Consider the following 25,568-nt stretch of genomic DNA (forward strand, 5'->3'; position numbering starts at 1 on the left):
GGACAGAGGCCAAGTCCTGTTTTAGGGGTCTGTAGGGATTGTGCGGCCAGTAATTCTTTATAGCTAAATAGCTTATGTTTTTTGCTCATCTACCGAAAGCACATTTGTGACCCACCTGGATAGCAATGTGCCCCAAACCCTGCCCTCCTGACAGTACCGCTGAATGATCTGATCTGGAACCCCTTTGTCTGAGCCTTTTCCAATTTCTGTACCCAGAAGATTAGAATCCTATTTTATTTTCAGCAACTATTATTTGTATATTGTTTCTCTACCTGTTTATATTATTTTATCCTTTTTTTCTCTTTACATTGTGGTTTTTTTTTTTTTTAAGATTTATTTAGTTACTATGTATACAATGTTCTGTCTACTTGTACAACTGCATGCCGAAAGAGGGCACTATAGATGGTTTGAGCCACACTGTGGTTGATGTGATTTGAACTCAGGACCTCTGGAAGAGCAGGCTGTGCTCTTAACCTCTGAGCCATCTCTCTAGCCTGTTTTTGGTTTTAATATGTTTCTGTTTATGTGTTTGTATAAGGATATATGCACACGTTCAAGTGTCCTTTAAGGCCAGAAATATGCCATTCCCCTAGGCCTGGAGTTACAGGTGCTTTGAGCCTCCCAACATGGGTGCTGGGAATTGACTTCAGTTCTCTGGGAGAGCAGCAAGCACACCCTTAACCTGCAATGCACTTCTCCAGCCGGTTTCTAATCAATTATCCCATGTGTGTATTTAATCTTATTTTTCCTGAGATCATGGTACCTCTTCTGAAGTGCTTATAGTTCCCAGTGCCAACCACGTTTATCTTTGTGTTATTGCAGACCTATGATGGTAGATATGATAAATTTCCACCCTTGTTTCTATGGCCTTTAAAACTGTTTGCAAAATTCAATGCTTCTGTTTTATGTTTAGGTCTTCAATAAACTCATCAGGAGATATAAATATTTGGAAAAGGCGTTTGAAGATGAAATGAAAAAGGTAAATTCAAATATCCATGGCTGAAGGATCCTGAACTTGGTGTCAGCCTGGCTACAAAACAAGAGCATATCTCAAAACAGACCACACGCAGATACACACAGAGACTTTCAACTCCAGCATTCTCACTCTCGCTCCCTAGCATGAGGGGACGTCTTTTTTGTTTGGAGTTTGCGAGACATGGAGTAGAAGTCAAATGCTTTGGTTAAGCTCCCGCTCAGTATAAATATCCAGAGAGTGGCCTGCTCTCTCTCGGGTATTAGGGCTGGTGAGTTAGTGTGTCCTACGCGTGTGACAGGGCTGGTAGGAAAGTCATGTCATCCCCGTGTAAACATGAACTTGTATGAGTGCTGGGAACTTTGCACTGGGCTCGAGCGATGCAAACACAGCAGGTCCCTGTTGGGATTAGAGTATCCTGGGGAATCTCAGTGCCATACCTAAGAAATGATGGAAATGAGGAAATCTAGTCACAGCACAGAGCAAAGGGGAGTCCAGGAAAGGAGGAGCGCATCCCACAGCTCCAAGGATTTAAACCCCATTGTGAAGAGGGACACCCCTCTGCCTTGGGCCTGTTTCAAACCTTGTGAGCTATCCTCTCTTGCTCTCTGAGGTCTTAAGATTAGAACTGTTGTGGCCCACACAGCTCCCCTTCCTAAAGTCAAGAGACTTTTCACTTTCTTTTTAGAGGTCTCTTTATCTCATGTCTTTCATTGTCTCCTTGCAAAGGCTAGTGGTTAAACTGTGTTAATACTGTGTTTGATTCTGAATGCTTTCAGAAGCTGACAGCCCTCTCCTCCCTCAGCAGTCTTGCTTCACATGGACTCCTTCCCACTCTGTTTTGTGTTTTGCAAATAGCTATATTCTTAGGGCTGGAGACGTGGCTCAGCGGTTAGGAACACTCGCTGCTCTTGCAGAGGTTAATTCCTAGGACTCACATCAGATAACTTCCAACAACCTGTGATCCCAGTTCGAGGGATCTGATACCCTCTTCTGGCCTTCCCAGGAGCCCGCTGACACATGGCATATATGCACAGAGACATACTTACATATAAAATAATAAAAATAAAGTTTTGTTCATTCCAGGAATGGGTGCTAATGCCATGGTGAGGAAGTGGGGGCTGGGAGGATGTGAAAGTCAGTATATTTCAGAAAACATGTTCGCTGTATGCTTCCTCTTCTCCATGCACATAGGCAAATGTACATTATGTAGACACACTGTTCCCCAAATGCCCCTTCTTGTGATCAACTGTAGCTACATGTGCATGGAACCAGGAAAGTACTGTGTCAGGCCGCCTTACCTTCCACACGATTGGACATGTACTTCCAAAGTATGACAACCGCACTGTATGATGACCTACTTCAGCCCCTCGGCGTGGGTGGATGGCGTCGGCGCATCACTGTCTGCCTACCCTGGTGTCCGGGTTTATAGAAATGCCGTCTCTTTTTTTTTTTTTTTTTTTTTGACCCACAGCTTCTCCTCTTCCTTAAAGCATTTTCTGAAGCAGAACAGACAAAGTTGGCGATGCTGTCCGGGATCCTGCTGGGCAACGGGACGCTCCCAGCCACCATCCTCACCAGCCTCTTCACCGACAGCTTAGTCAAAGAAGGTAATGGCACTGAGCTCTTAGAACTTGGGTGGGGGAAAAAAGGAGCACTAGAAACAGTTAGAAAACTGCCTGTCCTCCATATACGAGTGTGTGTGTGTGTGTGTGTGTGTGTGTGTGTGTGTGTGTGTGTGTGGGCACATACATCCAAGTAATGTTTTAAGTACACGCTTATTATAAGGAATTAGAAGAAGAATGTGCATGCTATATATTGGCATTTGCAATTCTACTTGCAATCTAAAATCTTGGACAGGTTGTGGATAGCTTGAAATTGATTAGATCCAAACTTTTTCTGCCAGCTCAGGTGCTCCCAGCCTCTTTGTATGAGTAACCCTTCATTGTCTGGCACTGTTGTGTGCTTCATAGGACCCTTTAACATTTGGAGAGAAAATGTCAGCCAGTAAACTCCAATTTTATGTAGGAACCAGAAATTTCCCATCATTTTCAAAATAGTCCCTAAACTGTTTCTGCTTTGGATCTGTGGAACTTATCAGTAGGCTAAAACCTAAGGGTCCTACGGGTTCAAGGCCAGCTTGGGCTACCTAGTGAATTCCAGGCTAGCCTGAACAACATAGCAATGCTCTGCCTCCATGAGAGAAACTAGACAAACACAAAGATCTGGTAGCCACCTTTCTTGGATGTTCATTTTAGACAGCTTTTTGGCTAGGAGCACTTGCTGCTCCCACAGAGGACCAGACTGCCCTTCCCAGCAGCTTACAACTCTCTGTAACCACAGCTGGGGAATCCCACACTCTCTGACCTTGGACCCACACACATACAAGCACACACAAAAATAAGAAAATATCTTTTTTTTTTTTTAAGGCATTCATTGTCCAAAAGACAATGAGTAATTTCAAAGTCAAGAATGCACCACCAGAAAGTGGCTTGTGCAAATGTTGAAGTATTAAGAGGCACTGCTGAAATAATTGATTGCAGAATAAAACAAAAGTGGGCTATTTTCTTGTAGGAGGGTAATGGTATGTAAATTACAATTAGACTCAAAACAGTCATTTTCCTTAAAAAAAAATTAAAGGAGCTTTTGTGAAAACATCTGTTTCTTCTGGGGAGTTTTTCTGCTGTGTGTAGGAAGGCCGAACTTCATTCAGACCCATGTTGAGAGGGCTTACAGTTCTCTCATAGCTTTAAAAAACAACAACAACAAAAAAAAAAAAACAGTAAGTCAAGAGACAAGTGGCATTATGCTAGTTGTCCACAGTGTTTGGCTTAGGATTCTGGAATCAGTAGTATGTTGTTAGTACGGGATATTTGAAAGTATTTTTCTGAAAGGAGGACACTTCATATATCTTGTTAGCCATTTTTTTGCTCACAAAAAGAAGGTAAAATAATCATCTTAATGTAAAACCTAAGTGTGGGGCTCAGTTTGTAGCACTTTATGTTCTTGCAGAAGATGAGGGCTCAGTTCCCAACATCATCTTCGGGGGGGGGGGTTCATAACTGCATACAACTCTGGATTTCGGGGGAACCAGTGCCCTCTTCTAGCTTCATGGGCATATGTACATATACAGTAAAAATAAGTTTTTAACAACAACCATTGTAGAATTTATAGCTCCATGTGCTCAACCTTTCTGTGATAGTTGCTGATAATAAATTGGGAAGGAAGATGCCTTTGCTATGGGAGTGACTTTGAGTTTGCATCATGCTTTTTCCTCATAGTTTACCATCCTTAGAAACTAGAGGTTTGGAATATGCCTTTGCTCAACTCCTGTCTAGTAACACACAGGAGAATAGGGCCATTCCACTCCCTAAAGAGTAGCTACAAAAACAGCACCAAGTGTTCTAATACAAAATGTTCAGTTCTGCTTTGCTTTCTACCTTACAAGACAGATTATGGAATAGTTTGATTTTTATTTCATCACCTAACTCTGTTAAAGCTGTATTAATTTTCGTGAACTGCTCAGAATGTTTGAGGTTTGTGCTGTGGGCTGGAGCGGTGCTCAGGGACAGAGCGCCTGCCCAGCAGGTCTGCAGCCCCATTTCTCCCCCACTGCCCAAGAAGCAAAAGCTTTTTAAAAAGCAGTCAGCATAATCCTCACACGTACTTCTTTAAAAAGTGCGTGTGAGTGTGCGTGTGTGCACGTGTATGTGTATTTACTTTCTCAGAACTCAAGTGCTGGTTGGTGGACAACTTTATGGAGTCAACTCTCTCTTTTAACTTTTTGTAGATTCCAGGGATTGAACTCATGGCAGCAGGCTTACATAAGCACCTTTAACTGCTGAGCCATTTTGCTGGCCCATAAAATATATATTTTTTTAACTGAAATGCTAATTGTAAGGGTAGGAGTGAAGAGGAACATCGTCCGTAGCATGGACATCATCCCAAGGGTGGTTTCCCTGATCATCATCCAGTGTCTCCAGATCAGCCATGGCACCTATCTTCATTTTCACGTTCAGCAGAAAATCACTTACCATAATGGCCCAGGACGTAGGTTGCTGAGGTCACTGACCTAACAAACAAGGAGGAGGCTCCAGGACTGAGACTAATCCGAAGTCAGCCTGGTTTGACCAAAATAGAAATCCTTTCAGCAAGGAGTAAAGGAGAAACTGGTAACTGCTTATGCCCCCAATGTAGGCAGAACATCCAATTTAGGAAAACCAGTTAAATATTTCCACTATATCTTACGTCATCATCAAATGCAATATAAATTTAAATTTGGAAATTAGAAGTGTTTACAGAAAACTGTCTGCTAGCTAGCTACCTGTTTACTTTAGGAAATAATCTTGATTCAGATTTGGATTGAGTGGTTTCCTGATTAACATCCAAACATGCATCAGAACTATTAAATATTCTAGAAGTGTTTAATTTTAAGCAGCCCTGACATTGTGTTAATTCAACGATTTATTTTATTTTATTTTGTTTGTCAGAAGAGAAACCTAAGCTGAAAGGTTGGTGGTCGTCCTCATTGATAGTTCCCTTCAGTCACTATCGGTCCTTATGGCATCACTTAACAAATCAGCTGTCACTGGACGTACACTGCTGTCATTCTAGTATGTGGAAAGCTGAGGCAGGAGAATTGCATGACCCTAATTCAACAAAACCAAAACCTTAAAAACCATAAGTCTGAATCTTTAAAAGAGGGGACATCAGCTTGCCCCCACCCCCAGCGCCCATCTCAATTTCAGTGGCCACTCAGGAGCGACGCCTTCTGCCATGAAGGTCTCTGGGCTCTCCCACATATCAAACTTGGACTTCCTCTCTATTTTCCCTTCTGTAATGAGGATGTCATGAGACGGAACAGGAAGCCTTCTCCATCTGCCAGGCTCTCTGGGGTGACTTTGTAGACCACTTCTGTCTCGTCCTTTGCCATTATCTCTTGATCATAATTTCTGCAGTTATGCAGATGCAGTGGGCTCCCTTGCTGGTGCTGAATACTTTTCCCCAGGTCTGATTGTTTTCTAGTAAAAACAACTCAGTGACCAGATGGCAAAAATACCCAGCCATAGGCTTGGCATCAACCTGAGCACAAATCATTGTCTGCCGTTTTTTCATTATAGAATACCTTTTGCCCTAACACATTCCATTCCATGAAAGTAAGTCGCCAGCTTTCCTCCCAAAGTCTCCAATGGTTATCCTAAATTTGCTAAGTACAGCTTTAGCCCTCTAAATATCAAGGTTTACAAACCTATGACCCTAGCAGCCATCAGATGGACTTTTGAGTTCTTGGGATTGGTACTTTGCCTAGCCATATTATAATTGAATAGCCAGTAGCCATGTAGAAACCCAGACCTGGGGGTACATGTTTAACTCCAGTACCTAGAAGCAAAAACAGGGAGGTTCCTGGGGCTTAGTGTCCAAACTAGGCTAGGCCAACCTCTGGCCAGTGAAGAGATCCTATCTCAGAAGACAAGATAAAGAGCTGAAGGTAGTGGCTCCCACCTTTAACCTGGGAGGCAGAGGCAGGCTGATCTCTGTGAGATCAGCAGAGCTAGTTCAAGGACAGCCAGGACTACACAAACATCACCAGCATTGACTCTGTCCAATGCGTGGCCACAAGCACACGCACTCAGTAAGCATGAATGAATGAGTTAATAAGCACGTGAATAATTAAGTTATACCAGATTGGAATCAGTCCTGATATGAAAACGTTTTTGTTGTGTTGTTGTTATTGTTGGTAGTTTGCTTTTGTTTTTTGAGACAGAGTTTCTCTATATAGCCCTGGCTGTCCTAGAACTCACTCTGTAGACCAGACTGGCCTTGAACTCAAGAGATCCACCTGCCTCTGACTCCATAGTGCTGGGATTAAAGTCCACGTACTACCACTGCATGGCCAGAGCCTGTTTTCATTTATTTTCCTTGTTGATTTGTTGCTGTTAGTTTGTTTTGGTTTTTATAAGTGGGATATCACCATGTGCCCTGCCTGTCCTCAAACTTCCTGTGTAGCCACCCAGCCTGTCTGTCACTTGTAGCAATGCTCCTGCCTCCACCTCTGCTGCTGTTGTCAGGGCATGAGCCTCTCTCCCCAGGTTCTTGCTCAGGAAGAAGTTTGTTTATAGTAGGAGAAGAGAGCTATGCATGCAGGTCTGTCTACCACTTTCCTCACTTCCAAACCAAATTTTCTCTCTGTTCCTCATTTCAGGAAACCTACTCAGAAATATACGTCTTCACAAGCAGTCTCCAGTACACAGGAATGACATTCTCGCTTTCTTTTAACAGGCATTGCAGCTTCCTTTGCTGTCAAGCTTTTCAAAGCCTGGATGGCAGAGAAAGATGCCAATTCTGTTACCTCTTCCTTGAGAAAAGCCAACTTGGACAAGAGGCTGCTCGTAAGTGTTTTTGCATCAAAGCTTGTGTGTGTGGCTGCTATCAGGGTGTTGTCAGGACGTGCCAGGGTCTTTGCTGAACTGGGGTGTTTTAATTTCTCATTATTACAGAGAAAATAATTTCATTTAACTCCTATATACACCGTAATATATTTTAAATAAATAAAATAGTCCTAGGCCAATCTTGAGAAATACTTTTGGGAATGTTTGAGGGTTTTGCTAGAGAGGAATAATGGCACGGGGTGGGGTTGCTGTATGCTGGTAGGACCATCCAAAGGGGCGGGGGGATGTATGCACTGAATAAGAAGCGGGGGGAGGGGAAAGCCAGCTGACTCTCGGCGTGTCCTTTCTGTGCTCCCTGGATGGCGGTGCAAACCAATGCACTCCTACTGCGTGCTACCCCCAACTGAGAGCCAAATTCCACCCTTCTTTTAAGCTGCTCTTTGTTGGATATATAGTCGTATCCACTTAAAACTAGAAGGAGCGTAAACACACCTATCTGGAAGTTGGCTGGCGTGGTATTGACATTTATCAACGGGTCTGTCCACTAAGGTAGAGCTGCAGCGCCTTGCCTGGCAGCACGCGTGCAGATCTAACCAATGTAAAGCACGCGTCTGTTTCTCAGGCGCGACAGCCATTTGAGAAATGTGAGAGCTGTGAAAATCGCCTTAGCCCCATAGCTGGTTGCTGAACTCACACAGGATTAGATCGTGACTAAGTGTTCCTGACCAGGTGCCAAGCTGCGTAGGGTAAAGTGGAGTGATGAAAATGTGAAGGCAGCGATGGAGTTTTGCTCTTTTTTTTGTTGTTTTAACAAAACATTCCATCAGAGTTATGTAAGAAACTGAGCAGCGGATGAGGCGGTTTGGCTTGGGTCTCGCTCAGAACTTAATTGAGTGCTGCCATCATTAGTGGAGAATGGCATACACACACACCCCGAACACACGGCTCCTTTTCAGTTTCTAAATAGCTGCAGCATTTGCTCAGGAGGAGAATGGGGGTCCCTGGGGACGCGTGGTGTTTTTTCCTAGTGTTCCCAATCTTTTCTGCTTTACGGAAAGAGACTTGCTAACTCAATTACAGAAGCCGTGTGAGCAGCTAACAGTTTAAAACACTTATCAAATTTTTTATCATCTTCATTTAGTCAAGCAAATTTAGTTCTGTCTATTATTGATTAGAGTGAAAGAAAAAGGGATTGCTCGTTCCAGTGAGCCGAAGCAAAAGTGTCTGTTTGCCCAGTCCTCTCTATAAAATGTTATTTTAAAAGATTCCAGCTCAGTAACTCTGTGGGAATCTCACTCCTCTGTGGAAGAGTCCACCTCACCTGGATGTGAGAGATCACGAGTGGTGTTAACCTGTGAACACTATCCTGTGCTTTACACACCTCCTACTCTCCTCCAGGAACTCTTCCCGGTGAACAGACAGAGTGTGGACCATTTCGCTAAGTACTTCACTGATGCGGGGCTGAAGGAGCTGTCGGACTTCCTTCGAGTCCAGCAGTCACTGGGCACCAGGAAGGAGCTGCAGAAGGAGCTGCAAGAGCGACTGTCTCAGGAGTGTCCCATCAAGGAGGTACGACACACAGATAACGGGTGGGGGGCCGTGGGAGCACCAGTACAGTATACACATTTGATGGGTACAGGTGTGTTCAGTGGTGGAGCACTTGAATAAGTATCTACAAGGCCGTAGTTTCCATCCCCGGCCCTGCAAAAACTGCGTGCGTGCGTGCGTGCTTCCTTCCCCTCCCTTGAGTTTATTGCTATGCACTGTTCCCCTGTTCCTAGCATTTAAGTTGGCACAAAGTACTCACTCAAAATACTATTTTATTGGATTTTGGGGTACTCCAGAAATTAATGATATTTTGGCTCACCTGGCTCATTTTACCAGGCTGATTACCAAACTGTTTCATGAACATGTAAAGTTGGCTCTCTGCTGTTATAAAATCCCACACTGTGGCATTTCTACTCTATTGTGGGTTCTCTACCTGCACACTCTAGTTTGGTGTCAAAGCTGGGCATTTTGCCGCACTGGGTGTGAATATGTTGCTTGTCTCCTTTTTCATGGAGATTGGAGTCAAACCAGGGACTTCATGCGTGCCCAGCATGAGCTCCACCATTGAACTGAGTCCCAGCACCTTCCAAGAAGAAAACAAATCCACGCTGGGAGACATCAGATGGGCCAGCATCTTGTTCAGCCCTTTGCAGTAGCTGTGTAAAAGCTGCAGGGTTTGGAACCACGTCTGTGCATGCTTTGCTGTGCTGTAGATAGCAGTAACTGTTTGTGCATCCGGAAAGGCGTTCTTTAAGCTGAGAAAAACACCCCTTCTATATGATCAATTCTGATGGTAGCCCGGGGGACCTTCTACTCCCAAGTCCCTGTGCCTTGGCTGTTTCTGCTGTGCACTAAGCTGGGCTGAGAGCTGCCGGTGCGCAGACTGGCAGCTGTCCACCAGGTGGGGGTGTTAGCACAGCAAATGCTCGTGCATTCACAGCCTCACGGTCCACCGTGATTTCAGCCGTATTCTTCACACTACCGTTGTACAAGGCGTTCCATGAGCAAGGTAAACTACAGGGAAATCATAGTGATGCCTTTAGATGCAGGCCTGTCCCCGTTCCTGTTCATTCAAGGAACCACAGGCTCTGGCTGGTGGTCCAGCCAGCTCTCTATTTCTGAAGTTCAGCTCAGAACTAATAAAAACAGTTACCGTCTCACACACAAAAGGGAAATCGGGTGTGTTACTAGTTACAGAATAGCATACCTGAGATGCTGTGTGGCTTTCAGTCACATCTAAGGGTTCCCTGTAACGGTGACTCCATCTCAGTAAGAAGAAGGTGTAGCATTTGAGTGTGGTAAGGAACATGTCACTGGGCAGACCCACGTTCCAGACGATCAGAACTGAGAATAAGTTTTTATGTAATTTGAAAGGGAAAATAACCTGCTTAGTGTTGCTGGCCTGATATAAATCAAAGAAAGAAAAAGTTGCAGGATTTGGGGTGTAGCTTGTTTGGTAGGATGCTTGGTTGGTGTGTGTGAGCCTTCAGTTCTATCCTAGCAGCTAGTCGGGGAAGGTTCAAGGTCATCCCCATGCAAGTGTCCGGAAAGAAAGGAGGGGGAAGCTGTCTTTGCACTCTGCAGTGTCTTTACCGATTGACTTTTCCTGATATGGGACATGAGAATCAGCTCAAGAGTAGGAATTAAAGGATATATTGTAGAGAGCGAATTGTACAAGCCCAAGACATACCCATCAACAAGTTTAATTTTGAGAACAAGAGATAAAAATTCACTGACCTGTTGTTTTCCTTCAAACCCAAAGAAAGTCAGTCTGAACCAAGCGCCCTTTCTATGGAGCCCAAAGTGTTCACCATTTCATTATTATCCAGGAAACAAAACCTTTCCCTTATTCCATGCCATCTAGCAGCTTTTGTATGGAAGTAAGCTTATGGAGTAAAAACAGATGTTATACTCTGCTTTCATTTTATCATTTGAGGCTGTGTATTAGAGATAAGGAACTGAGTCTAGGAATTCCCACCCTACCCCCAGCCCCTAGGTTTATACTTGATCTGCTGTTGCTCCCTGCCACTCTTTCTGTGTAGGTGGTGCTTTATGTGAAAGAGGAAATGAAAAGGAACGACCTTCCGGAGACCGCTGTGATCGGCCTTCTGTGGACTTGTGTCATGAACGCCGTGGAATGGAACAAGAAGGAGGAGCTGGTGGCGGAACAGGCTCTTAAGCACCTCAAGGTAACAGGGCTTGAGTGGGAAGCTGCTCTGTGGTAGGTCAGCTGCACGCCCTGAGGGTGTAACAGAGCAAAAGAGCAAGTGGGTGACAATTGCATCTCCCCCTGGGGCTTAACACTTGTCCTTTTCAAATCTGGCACTGCATAGAAAGTTTCAAATGTTAGAGCATGAAACGCGTTCTCATGTGAAAACATCTGGGATATCCAGAGTCACTTACGATGAATGAGCTGACTATTGACTGTTCCATATGTGGGAAAATGCCCAATCTTATGTGAGTAAGCCGAGTAGACACTAGACTGGGAGAAGTGAATTGACTGTGAGCTGTGCATTCTGAGGTGTAGATCGGCATGCCCCCACACTAAGGTGAGTGGAAACTGCAGAACCGGAGAGTTCAGTTAGGCAGTCAAGGTTGGAATGTAAACACAGTGTTCATGGATGGTGGCTGTCGGTGGCTGTGGGGTGGGAGGAGTGAGCCGTCCGTTCCAGATGGGGACATCTCTGTGAAAGGGAAATGAGTAGGTCTTGGAAAAAAGCAATGGCTCTCTAGCACTAACAGAAAAGCAGATGTGTCCGGATGTGGGAACAACAGAAAGAGGCCTTTCAGGTGGCTTGTGGCGCGTGGGACTTGGAGAAGAATCCCAGCATCCTAACGGTAGGGCTAGCCGCACCACGGTCCATGAAGATGTGATTTCACTTCCACGATGCCCAGTGTACACAGGGCTTCTGTAGCTGTCTGTGACATAGATGGGCCTCATTTGGTCTCTAAAAAGACCAAATGCATACACGTGCATATTGTGAAGAAAGTCTAATGAGATGCCCTGGTATAAAATTGAACCTCCAAGTCGCTGCTGAGATTGCAACAGTGTTGGCTCTGGGTCTCACCTTTCCTTCTGCTCCGTTCTAGCAATATGCTCCCCTGCTGGCTGTGTTCAGTTCCCAAGGCCAGTCAGAGCTGGTCCTCCTCCAGAAGGTCCAGGAATACTGCTATGACAACATCCACTTCATGAAAGCCTTCCAGAAGATCGTGGTTCTCTTCTATAAAGGTCAGTATCACCATTGCACCTCTATCTTTGTTGAAGCTCTTTGAGGGCAGAGATGGGGAAGGCAGAGGTCGGGAGCCTGTCCTTTTGAGGACCACCAAAGACTGGAGAAAGTTTTGACATTGGCCTTATCGCAGAAAGAGAGACAGCATGCATTTTGCATGCCCTGCATCAGGAACCGTTGCTAGTTAGGCACCTGAACACTGCTTACCGGTCAAAGCTGCCAGAGGATGAGGGATGAGCGGGTTGTTTCTTGGCTATAGGGAACGAGTGTAATTATATAAGATAATCAAGTCTGCGTCTAAATTGAAACAATTAGCTCTAATAACAGTGATTATCCGAGTGTTATATATACTGTATTCAGACCCATTTAGGTGCCATAAGGCTGACTTGAAAATTGCTGGAATAATTAACCTTTCACTTGTCGTTTAAGTTGCTGGGCCCATCCATTCTGTTTTTCTAAGGCAAGGCTATTTTTAAGTATTCGCATTTACTGTCTTTTCATTGTATTTGTAAGGTTCAGGTTGCCATGACAACTAGCACTAAAAATGAATGTTAAATGCTCTGACTGATCCGAGTCTCCATATCTACAGCATACAGAAGTGATTCTGGGCTGTTTGGGGGCCAGATTATATGGGGGGAGAGGAGATGTTGGGTGATATATTTTGAATATTACAAAGGTCGTTACATACATAAGTAGTAAAACATCACAGATATGAAGTAACATAAGCTAAATCTATCATAAGCTAAATTTATCTCCCCTCTGTATTCTTAAAGGTACCTGCTATGCTTTTCTTGGGTTTTCACCACCATGGATCCCTTGAATATATGATGTATTTTGATCATATATTACCCACTCCCCTTCCTCCTCCCCCATTCCTACTGACCTCCTTTATCCCAGCCAGCCCCCCTTTGCCTTTCACATCTTTTTTTCTTATTAACCAAGTGAGTTTAATTAGGATCATGTTCAGATGCATCCCTCACCCCTGTCCCGAAAAGTTGTCTGCTTTCAATAATAACTAACACTTTGTATTATAAATATTTTACGTAATGGGTGATTTGATTAATGGGTGGCTTTTTTTTTTATGCTTAGAGGGGTTTCACTATGAATTTTAATTAGCTACCCAGATTCCTAACATGAATACATGTTCCCTGCAAGTCTTGGAGGGTGGTGTTTATGTCTGTAGAACAATAAGTGTACTGGGTAGTTTTATGTCAGTTTGACCCCAGCTAGAGTTGTTTGAGAAAGGGAACCTCTGCTGAGAAAGTGCCTCCACCAGTCTGGGGGTGGAGCCTCTAGAGCATTTTCTTAATACAAGTGACTGATGTGGGAGGACCCAGCTCATTGTGGGCCATGCCCCCTCTCGGGTGGGATTCTGTGGGCTGTAAGGAAGCAGCTGAGTGAGCCACCAGGAGCCAGTACCTCCAGGCTCCTGCCCTGACTTCTCTGGATGATAGACTACCAGTTGCAGGATGAAGTAAACCCTTTCTTCCCTGCATTGCTTTTGGTCAGTGTTTTATCACAGCAACAGAAGCTCTAACTAAGACAGTGAGGTGTGTCACAATGATCATCATTTCAGTAAAAGAATAGAATATCCATGCCGGCCAGGTGGCTCACTAGTCAAGAAGCCTGCTGCCAAAGGTGACAGCTGAAGTTAGATCCCTGGGACCCACGTGGTGTAGAGAGAGCACCAACTCTCTCAGGGTGTTCTTTGGTCTCCACATGTGGCTCGCTGTAGCGCACACACAATACGTTAACTAACTGGATATAATTTGATTTAAAAAAATAATTTTAAAAATGCAGTAACTGCAGAATATCATTTGAAATTATTTATTATTAGTTCTTTTTGGATGTGCACCAAAGATACTAGTGTCTTAGAATTGGAGCTCAGCAAGTGTCTCACATGAAAAGCAAACCTGGAGTCTTGGGAGGTGGCTCAGCAGTTAAGAGCGCTCAGTGACTGCTCTTTCAGAGGACCCAGATCCAATTCCAGCACCCGTACAGTTGCTGGCAAGTAGTAATTCCAGTTCCCGGGGAAGCAACACCCTCTTCTGGTTTCTTCAGGCACCGCATGCACATGACCTCCAGACATACATGCAGGCAAAACACCAATCCACATAAATACATAATTTTCAAAAGAAGAACCTGGGGGGGTGGAGAGGTGGCTCAGTTCGGAGCACATGGGTTCCGTGCCGGGCACCTACATGGTGGTCCACTACTGTCTGTAACAATGGTCCCAGGGGGTCTGACAGTTTCTTCTACTATGGTATCCACGTGTGCTGTGCATTTATCCACAGGCAGAGCCCTTTGTTGTATACAATGAGTTGTTGTTGTTTTTGTTTGTTTTTTGTTTTTTAAAGAAATGTTCAGGTTATACTGCCAGCACCTAGCCAACAGTTCTGCCCAGCAGTGCCATGGCTGACTGAAGGAAAGGACTTGTTACATGGTCACTGTCACAGCTTTTTGTATTGTGGTAACCATCATACCTGACAGAAGCAGCTTGTAGAAAGAAATGCTCATTTGGGAAAATGGTTCCAGTGGGTTTCAACCCATGACAGTAGGCACGTGGCAGAAGCTGTTCACAGGAAGCACAGAGGGAAGCCAGCACCAGAGCCAGGCCTAACTCTCAAAGGCCCACTCCAAGTGACATCTCTGCCACCTGCCCACACTTGTGAAAGGCTCTGTAGCCTGTAATAGCACCGTGAGATGTGGAGCAAGCTTTCAAAACATGAGTCTCTTGGAGAGAGGGCCTGGGTTCAGAACCAGCAGCATGTGAGTGCCCTTCTGACTTCTCACTGCCGGTCAGTGCCAGCATCCTTCCCCATCATGCTCCTCACCATGACCGAGGACAAGAACTAAAACCGGCTGCTTGAGTTATTAGTCACCGGACTCAAATGCAAGGAGCAGTGACCTGGAATTGTGAAATCACCCAGAACATAAGCAGCAGAGGCAGGAAGATCTTCCAGAGGCTTTTCACTAACTGGACAATCGCTTACAAACACCCTGAAGTCAGGCATGCCTGTTGCTGGTTATTAATATTTAATATTGATTTATCTTTTAGTTAAACAGTGGTTATTACTAAACCAGCTGTATACACAAATCACCATACAGAGACTAGGATTTATTTAATTAACCTAGAGCACAATGCTGGGCAATACTTACTCCATCCTAAACCTCCAAGCCTTCATAGCTTCCTCCTATTCAGATTTCCCACACTATATTTGCTTTTTAGTCCTATCTTAGGTCCAGTTCATCTCTCATGATGTTTCCAGGTCCTCTCCTCAGATCTCTCTTACTGAACCTCCTCCCACTCACTTCTTTCTCCTCCCCTCTAGATCAGGATGTCCCCACCCTGTTCTCTCTATTGCTCAGCATTGGCTGGTTATTTTATTGGCAATACAGAGAACAAATGGTAGCATGTTTATACAAACTTGAGATAGATGATGCTTAGAATAAGCATCACAATGCAATGTCCGGATTGAAATCAGCATTTGAATGGAACAAGGGTAAATTGTATACATTCCACAAGAACATTATACCAACACATGCCTATGGCAGGATGAGCACCAGCCTCACATTTATTTTGCTAGATTCAACAGAAATGAGAATAGTACCTAAAGATACATTACAGAGATGTTAAAATTATTACTTTTTAGGTAATTTTCCATGAATGAGAGTTTATAAATTCAGTGTTTTTGTTAAGTAAAATAATGCTCATTTTCTCTTGAACAAGGAATCCGAAGAATGGCTGTTCCTACCACCGTTAAGAGCCTTGCTAAGTTACCATGTTTATCTTTTTTACTTGTTTTTCACTTTGCTGTTATTTTAGACAACAGGCACTTGTATGGCAGGAGATATTTTTCCTTACAGGCTCTCTTGTACATTGCCGGAAAAGGCTGGGTGATCAGTGAATTTAAAACTCTTTCAACTCTGGAGACCGCGCTAAAATGCAGACTGAGGTGGTTCAGCAGTTACGAGTGCATTCTGCTCAGGACCTGGGTTCAGTTCCCTGAGTCACACCTCCAGGGGCCCCATGCCTCTAACCTAACCTCTGGGGCTTTTTTTTTCTTCTTCTTCTTTTTGATGGCGGGGTTTCTCCCAGTCATTTTCTCATTTATAGAAAACTTAAAAGTTAAACTCTGTGCCTCATACAAATATTTCTAAGACAGAGTTTCTTATTCTAGTCTTGTTTTTTTTAAGAAAAAGTGAACCAGGCAGTAGTAGAGCTTGCCTGAGAGAGAAAGAGAGAGAAAGAGAGAGAGAGAGAGAAAGCAAATGCCCATCTCAGGAGACACAACCAAAATTCTTAGAGAAAATTATCTTTTGACTTGTGTCCTATATGACACTCGTAATAGAAAATTCTGAATCTTCTAAGTTTCCGGTGGCATTGTTTTCAACTTGACTATATAAAAAACATGTTGTAAAGCTAAGCAGTTCCCAACCTCTTTGTCATGCTCCTGTGTTTGTCTACTGTTTGTGTGATGAATACATGCTGTATGGCCACTGTCCTAGTCAGTGCCAGAAATGACAAAGGAGTTCCCAACTTTCTGAACTGGAAGATGGAAGGACAGTATATTGTAATAGCCTGAAGGAATACAGTGTACTTGTAGTGTTAGCAAACCCTTCTCCCACTTTTTCTCAGCATGACAAAAGTGTCCCCTTCTTCATTCCCCAAGAGTTAATTCCTTTTTAAACCCAACCCTGGCAGCACTTGCCTGTAATCCTTGCTACACAAGGAGGCTAAGGCATAAGGATTACAAGTTCAAGGCCAGCCTGAGCTATAGAATACAACCTTGTCTTAGGAAAATACCATGTAGACCAAGCTTGCCTTAAACTCACAGAAATCCACCTACCTCTCTGTCCCCAGTGATGCCACACCTGTCTGTGTGTAGGCAGATGGCCTCTAAGATTCCTCTGGAGGAGTGTAGTTGGTCAGTCATGAGTCGTGTCCCCCCCCACCCCCCGTTCTCCCCCATCCCCATGTAGGTGCTGGAAACCAAAGGATCTTGGCAGGGGTGGGGGCCGGTTGGACAACACAACACTGTTTCTCCCTCTTCAGCTTTTTCATATCCATGTGTGGCTAACTGTCCCAGATGGCAAGAGGCTTTTCATTATTGATTTCGCAGTACTAGAAATTTGGTCTTTCAAAAAATATTCACTAATAGCTGAGGTTTTTAACTTCTTCATTGTACTGTTAGGTGATTTTAGCAAACAAAATATTTGATATGGTTTTGCCAGACTTTTGGTGTCAATGACACAGTTTAGTATGTACATGGCACCTTTTGTCCTCTGTGGGGTGATAACACAGAAGCATGAACTCTCAGGCCTACAAACAGTATCTCCGAGCAGCTGGTGAAATCAGCTGTCTGACTCATTCTGTATGCCTCCCCTGTTCATTAATGTGTGGAAAGAATGCAGTTTCCATTTATATATTTGTCAATGCCCCCTACTTGTTGTGTCTTATAATCTATTTTTATAACAATAGTAGTTCAGGAGAGAGAGCCAAACCTGCATATGGCTGGGCATACATGCTGAAAATTCTTGTATTCCTGAGGGAGTGTGGTCAAAAGAGTTTGGAAAATACTGAAATCTAAACCTGAAGTATCTTAAAGACACTGTACCACTTACAAGGGTTCTCAACGCCCTGATTAGTATTCTTGACAAGTTACTGCAAAGCAGCCCTGAATAGCAACAAGCCACTTCCTGAGGCCATAACCATCTGCTCTCTCCCTTTACAAAAAAAAAAAAAAAAAAATGGGCTTAGACTGGGGTGGTAGGAGTTATAGAAAGCTGCAAATAGGAGCAAAGACAAGGCTGGCGAGTTAGAATAATGCCATGACTGTTATATGCCAGGGTATCCCATACTCACAAACTAATAAGCCCACACATCTTTCATTTGCAAAATGTAATATATTAAATGACTTGTTAAGTGAAAAAAACACCTGTTTTCTAAACTAGCCACAACTTTTATTAATTTTATATGTATGGCTATTCCGTCTGTATGTCTGTGCTCCATGTGTGTGTCTGGTTCCTATGGAAGCCAGAAGAGGTCATCCTATCTCATTCTGTCTCCTGGGACTGGAGTTAACAGCCATGTGGGTACTGAGAATTGGACCTGGGTCCTTGGAAGGTCAGCCACGGCTTTTAACCACTGAGCCATCATGCCGGTGGCCCCCTCCCCATTTCTTCAATTAGAGCCCTTTCTAAGTGCCAGGGCTTTTTGTTGCTTTTTGTTTTATTTTGTTTTGTTTTTGCATTTTTTTTTAAGGAAAGTAAAACTAAATGTTTTTGTTATAAAAGTATTGATGTTTTAAATGAATGCCATATTCAATAATTTCAGTCAAAATTATTTTATTAATTGCAAATGTATCATTACAATGATGTATCAATACTGCATCTATTTATCAGTCTGTGTAGTGGGTTAGACTTTGACAGGGGACAAAATCCAAAATGGAACCTTGTAGGACACTGGCAGAGTGTGTAGGTTGTTGTTTTCATATTCCCCTTTCCTTAAGTTTCCTCAATTCACAGTAATTAATGATAACTTAATGGTGTGCCACTGAAAATTTTAGATAATATTTAACATGTTTTGCTGTGTCTTTCTCTTACTGTAGTACAGGGAAAATACTGCACTATGATTTAGTCCAGTAGGGCTTTGGAGGTTGAAAGACCCTTTCACAGGAGTCACATATCAGATATCCTGCATATCAAATATTTGCATTACAAGTCATAACAGTAGCAAAATTACAATTATAAAGCAGCAATGAAAATAATTTTATGGTTGGTCACCACAACATGAGGAACTAAGTGTATTATAGGGCCACAGCTTTAGGAAGGTTGAGAACCACTGATTTAGGCTATCACACTATAGCATGGTAATAATTTAGTGACAGCATAAGTATAGAAGAGTGGGTTGTCTGTCAATGGCTCTAGGATTCAACAGGCTGCAGCAATCCTCCCATTTTTTACACACATACCCTTGGAGCTGGGATTGTAGGCATATTCTGGACACAGATCCATGCTTGGGTCTGAATTCTTGTCCTCGTCATGCTACAGAAAATGCTTATAAAACAACTGCTCAGCCACCTCTCCAGAACCACCCCCACACCCAGAGGCTCTATTTTAAAACATGACATTCTTGCAGTAACCTGGCAACCTTGCTTTCTAACTGCAGCCGATGTTCTGAGCGAAGAAGCAATACTGAAGTGGTATAAAGAAGCACACGCCGCCAAAGGCAAAAGTGTCTTTCTTGACCAGATGAAGAAATTTGTCGAGTGGCTACAAAATGCTGAAGAAGGTACCTTCCATTTAACAACTCTGGTAGTCACTGGATGGATATTTATCACTTTATTTCAGCTCATCTCCCCCTCACTTTCCTTAAAATTTTTTCTGTGTCTTTGTGCACAACCTCTTTGTTTTGTTTTGTTCTCTCGAGGCAGTGTTTTTTTATGTAGCTTTGGCTGTCCTGGACTCACCAGGCTGGCCTCGAACTCAGAGAAACAGAGATCCAACTGCCTCTGCTATCCTGAGTGCTGGGATCACAGGCGTGTGCTACCACGCTGTGCTTATACACAAACATTTTATCCAGCCTTCATCTTAGCATTCCTTTTTGAAAACAGGGTAATACAGTTTTGTGGGCTTACTTTTTTTAAAAACTCTTTTTATTTACGTTTCTTATCTTTTCCCCTACTCTACTCCAGTCCCTTCCAACACCAGGTAGGAGAGAGAAAGGGCTAGTGGGAGAACGGGGGCCACAGTTCTCTTAATTGCTTTCTGCTGGTTAGGGTTGTCAGGTTCCTTGGAGCCGTCTAATCCTTTCAGTAGATTGCCAACATCTTGTCTCACAACAGCAAGAGGAGCAGCAAGGCGGAAGCAGGGGCAGCATTATTCTTTCTCTTGGTTCCACACTCTCTGGGCTCTGGCATTTATTCTCTCTCCAGAGTCCTCAGATTCAAACTATCTGCAGCTGGCAAAGAGATTCCTTCAGAGCTCACATGAGACAAATAGTCTGCTGTTGACCATCTGAATCAGTCCCATATCCCATACCTGGGACCAAAATAAAAATATGTTTATGTCCGCAACATAATTTTTAAATAAATAAACAAAAATGAGAACAGATTCAGATTATCCACTTGGCGGAAGATGACAAGGATGAAAGGATGTGGCTGGCCCCGTGTGGTGGGATTGGAGGGGACTTCAGCGCCTTCTGCGTATGAGTGGTGCTGCAGGTAGAAGCCCGGAATGAATAACGTATGTGGACACGGGGCCTTGTTAGAAGGCCAAGGCTCACTGGGAAGTAAAACTGAGGGAGGGGTTTTGATCCGCTGTCATGTGTAACTGTTTTGCCTAGTTAATTCGTGGTTTAGAAAAAGAGAAGAGTGTGCCAGGCTGACCACAGCATTGGGCTGCTGCAAGCTTGTTTGTGATCTCATTTAAAGGAGCCTGATAAAACACCTGATTTTTCTTTCTTTTCTCCTAGAATCTGAGTCAGAAGGTGAAGAAAACTAACTGTCTCAAGCACACTGCCTAACACCCACACTTGCGGTTGGGAATGCTGAAGCGTTTGGGGAGGGAAATTTGGCTTCTGTTTGCACCGAGGAAATAAACGATAGACCTCCCTGCTCAGAAGGGAAGGGGTTTTCATTTCTGTTTTGTTTAAACGGAGCCCTGAGGCATCAGCTAATACACTTGGGCCTCTACCTCTCACTGTATGCTAACTAAAGCCATTCAACAAGGGGTCGGGTAGAAACCTGAAGCTTCATACTCCGCTGACCCCTTTTTTTAGCTGTATTTTCAGGTACTGTGTGAACGCCCACTGGTGTCCGTGACAGGGCCACTTCAATAGTTGTGTTTCTTCTGCTCGTGTCTGTGATTTGACAAACCAGTTTTTTAAAATAAATGGCTTTTTAAAAATCCTCGTGTATATTCTCAAAGCTCTTTTTATTTATTAGTATAGTGTGTGGTGGGGTATGTGAGAGTAGGCCCAGACATGAGGTCAGAGGATTTCAGTTCAATTCTTCAACGAAGATCAAACTCTGGGCTTTGGACTTGAGACCAGACAAGCTCTTTTATCTGCTAAGCCATCTCTAGGGCCCCAGAGGTTGGTTGGTTGGTTGGTTGGTTTTTTATTTTTTTCCTGTTCAAACATTAAATGGTTTCATTTCTTACCATTAAACATGCTATGGTGGGGCACGGTCACTCAAACCTAAAATCCCAGCATGATGGGGGCTAAAGCAGGAGGCTTGCTGCAAGATCGTTGCTGGCTTCGACTACATAATGAACATCAGGCCAGCTTGGGCTACAGAGTAAGACCCTATTTTGAAAATTTTAGTGGGGGCGGGGAATACCTTACTCTGTTATTTTGGTCATCTTTGAGGTAAAGTAGAAATTAACTTCAATATGTGTTTGCTGCCAGTAACACCTCAAAGTTACAGACAAGTGTTAAGCAAGTAAACATATAGAGCCATACTACTTGTCCTTTCCTTGTGTCTGATTTTTCCTGAGAGCATAAAGAAGTGTGCGTTTTAAAGGGTCTGTTTGTATTCTGTATAGTCGGGTGAATTGATTCTCCTTCCCAGGATCCTTGGAAACCGTGACGTGCTCTTGCTATCAGAGCAGTGGTGAGGTTCGAGGAGGCTAAAGTGTTACTTAGACAGTTGAAACAAAAGGAGGGAACGTGGCTAATTAATATTCCCCAAGGTCCGGATAAGAAAAATTGCAGACCTTTTGAGGTAAGGCAGTATATTCGCGGCTGTTTCACTTAGGTCCCCTACAGGAACAGAACCAAGGGAATGAATATGTAAATGTATGTAGGCTGTATGGATAAATTTATTAAGACAGGAGCAGGGTCCAAATCACGCTTGAGATGTGGAGAAGCCTGTGAGGCCGCGATGCCCGCAGTTGGAGCCATTACAGAATGGCTCTGTCACTGAGGGCTTCAGCTGAGGAGGAATCAGCAGCAGCAGGGCAGCCTCTGCAAATCCGGGCTACCGCCAGAAGGTCCCGCCCACAATTGGGGTCGGGCTTCCCGCATCAGGCAGGACTGGTCTTCAAGTGATGCTCCCTACTCACGTGATGCTAATTTGTGGCAAGCGGACATTGAAACTAACAAAAGTGACTGCCTTGGAGATGAGAAGTGTGTGGTGCTGTGTAGGATGATGTGACAGTCTGTTTTTTTATATGTGTGCGTTCACCTGCACGTGTCACAATGGAAAGTATCAGAGTCCCTGGAAATGGAATCATGAACAATTCTGAGCCACCGTATGGGTGCTTGGAACTGAACCCCAGCCAGTCTTCTGAAGGAGATTCCAGTGTTCTTAACTGGTAAGCCATGTCTCTGGCGTATTCTTTTTTAACTACATTTACTTATTGAGTGTGTGTGTATGTGCCTGCATACACACGCGAATGGTGCTCACATGGCGGACTCAGGGACAGCTTGCAGCACTCACTTCTCTGCTTTCACCAATGTGGGTCCCAGGGATTGAATGAGGTCACAGTCCTAATGGGAGGTATACCCACTGAGCCATCTTGCCCTAGAATCTGATATTTTTAGATAGTCCTTTAAGGAGGAAAAAGAAGCAAGGAAGAAAGTATGGGATTTCTTCTAGACCATCTGTTTACATAGGTCTATTATCTAGCTTCCTTCCCACCTACGTGAAAATGAGAACTGTGGAATTAAATAGTAGTCACATCATAGAGCCTGTTTTGTTTTAACCGAAATAATATTAATTTCAGAACAGTGTAGTGCCACATGCTAATCTCAGCATTCAAAAGGTGTAGGCGGGAGAATTGTGAGTTTGAGGCCAGCCTGGGCTACATGGGAAGAAGAATAATAAATTTGGTCAACTAACTTGATAGGTGCTTACTGCTAGTTAGAATACATAGCAGGCAGGCTTCGTAAACAGTAAATTAAATTGGTTTCTCTAATATATGCATTTTAAAAAAACATTTTGAATAAATCTAAGATAAAATGTTACATAGTACACAGACCTTACCACAGAATATTTTATGCTGATTTATACATTCCATACTAAGTGTTTCACATTTAATTTTATATCACTATTTAAGAAAGTTTTCCCTCCATTTTAGGGGAACATGAGTAAAAAGCTGAAGCTCACTGGAATTGCAGTATACTTGACTTTCCCTTTTTCAGAAGTAGCCAAACGGAAAATCTGAGGTCTTCAATGACCAAGATGGAGCTAGATGTTACATCTGTAGCATCTCACATCTACTGCTTTTGGGTTTTTTTTTTTTTTAATAATTTATTTACTTTTTTATTTGCATTGGTGTTTTGCCTATATTCATGTCTGTGTGAGGATGTCAGATCGCCTGGAAGAAGAGTTACCTGCTAAAATTATAAGTATGAGCTTTTCTATGTCCACTCTGGTAGTGACACAGAGACCTGTTACATTTATTTAAAAGCTTATAGCTTTTAATAAAGCTGGGCAGGTACTCAGCAATGTCTACACTGGCCCAGCCACATCCCATTACCAGCCATCTTAATATCATCCCAGCTGCTCCTGCTTCATCCGTGTCCTCATGGCGACTCTCCCTCATGGACACCTTTCACCTGGGACGAAACCTCCTCCTGGGATTTCAAGACCCACCTGAACTCTCCTGCCCAGCTATAGGCTGTTCATCTTTTTATTAACCAATCAGAGGTGACGGAGAACAACAGTTCCAATGTCCAGACAGTAACCAGATCTCCAGGTACAGAAACCAGCATTTGAATACACAGTGCCTAAAACCATCCTCCAACAATAGATCATTGTGAGCTGTTATGGATGCTGGGAACTGAACCTGGATTCTCTGGAAGAGAAGCCTGGCTACCAAGCCATCGACCCAGCCCCCGTTTCTTTCTTTTTTTTTTTGTGTGTGTGTGTGTGTGTGTGTGTGTGTGTGTGTGTGTGCTGAGAATAACTATATACAGTTCAAACAAAAGTTTCAAACAAACAAAATGCCTAATTCGTTTGGCCTGGGTATTAGTGCAAAAAAAGGCCCTGCCAAAAAAAAAAAAAAAAAAAAAGCTAAATAAGTAAGGACATGCAGCATTTCTACTTAAGAAACACCTGGAAATTTTCTAGCCTATAACAAATATGGAGGGTCACTTAACCAAAGCTGATGGTAATTCTGAGGTACAGAAGCATAGAGACACATATTCCAATAGCAACAACTTAATGAATTCTTAAACTAAAGCCATGTCTTTCTCCAGAACAAGCTTCTGGAGACTTGCTGTTTTTTGAGACAGGGTCATACCTCACTCGTTGTCTCTCTGATTATGACTTTGATATGCTTTCCCTACCTTCACCTCCCAAGTACTGCGATTATGCTCAGGCATCACCACCCAGGAGTTATGGAATGCTGTGAGTTAAAGCTAGGACTTTGAACATGCCAGGCAAATGCTTTATCAACAACTATAGCCAGCCTTGTTCTCCTTTTTAAAGTAGAATTCAAACTAATGATAAAAGTGGTAAACTTAATTAGCTAATAAGTCACCCCAATACTAAGCAGCTTTAAGTACATATTCACAATTTCCCCATTTCTTCTGGCCCTTATCTGGGAGTGGCTTTGCTCCCAGCCTATCCTAGACCTGCCTATGGCTATGGTCAAACAGTTGGCTGGGGCTGCCCTCCTCTGGAGGCTGTGGGAGCTGCTCCCAGGCTGACTCACTATTTCGGATGCCTCAGTCCCCTGCCCACCAGACCCTCCTCTTGGATACCTGAATGCCCTCACAGCACAATCTGCCTTTCCCCCAGCTTTAATCGATTTCAGGGGGAGCCCGAGGAAGAAGGCAACCTTTAATAACCCAATCCTCGAAAGGGCCGCATCCTTTCTCTGCACTTCAAGGCCAACCCTATGGAATGTGAAAACCTGTACAATACACTGGGATGCAAATCCCAGGAAGTAGGAATAATGTAGTTATCTGAGAGACTGGCTGCTATAGTAAAATGGGCAGACAAAAGTAACTTTTAGACATTAAAATCTACCTAATGTTCAAATAATAATAACAGGGTTAGGGTACAGCTCAGTTGCAGAACAGTGACCTAGCTCTACGTATATAGATATGCAATATTTATATATGGATACACATATAAAATAATAAAAGCACAAAAAATACATGGAGAAAGCTTTATAACTTTGGCAACTTTTGCACACTGAAAAGTACCCGAATGATAAACACCATATAGTTGTGGAATCCCTGGAGTTCAACAGACTGAGGAAATGACAGATGGCATGAGGCTTCTGCAAACGAAAGAGGTCACTTTACTAAACACGTAGAAAGGAATGTTGAAGAGGGTGGACAGCTGGTCAGTGGTTTAGAGCACTTGGCCTCACAGAGGTCCAGTGTTGGTTCCTGGCATACATGGAGCAGCTCACAAATTCTTTGTTCTTCTGTATGCCTATTTGAAAATGTTTACTAGGGAATAGATT

General features: G+C 43.4%; 1 protein-coding gene across 1 annotated transcript in view; it reads left to right on the forward strand.

Annotated features, from left to right (window-relative positions):
• The window catches only part of Bzw2 (basic leucine zipper and W2 domains 2), a 50,833-nt gene extending 29,781 nt beyond the window's left edge, over positions 1-21,052 (forward strand). Inside the window, exons 5-12 of the mRNA XM_055624344.1 lie at positions 914-979; positions 2,448-2,583; positions 7,253-7,362; positions 8,761-8,931; positions 10,953-11,099; positions 12,001-12,139; positions 19,312-19,434; positions 20,617-21,052. Coding sequence (XP_055480319.1) covers positions 914-979; positions 2,448-2,583; positions 7,253-7,362; positions 8,761-8,931; positions 10,953-11,099; positions 12,001-12,139; positions 19,312-19,434; positions 20,617-20,645 — 921 coding nt within the window. The 3' untranslated portion in view covers positions 20,646-21,052. The remainder of the gene's footprint in view (positions 1-913; positions 980-2,447; positions 2,584-7,252; positions 7,363-8,760; positions 8,932-10,952; positions 11,100-12,000; positions 12,140-19,311; positions 19,435-20,616) is intronic.
• The last annotated feature ends 4,516 nt before the right edge of the window (positions 21,053-25,568 follow it).

Source organism: Psammomys obesus, unplaced genomic scaffold (assembly GCF_907164565.1).
Source record: "Psammomys obesus unplaced genomic scaffold, mPsaObe1.curated_primary_1811, whole genome shotgun sequence".
Classification (NCBI taxonomy): Eukaryota; Metazoa; Chordata; class Mammalia; order Rodentia; family Muridae; genus Psammomys; species Psammomys obesus.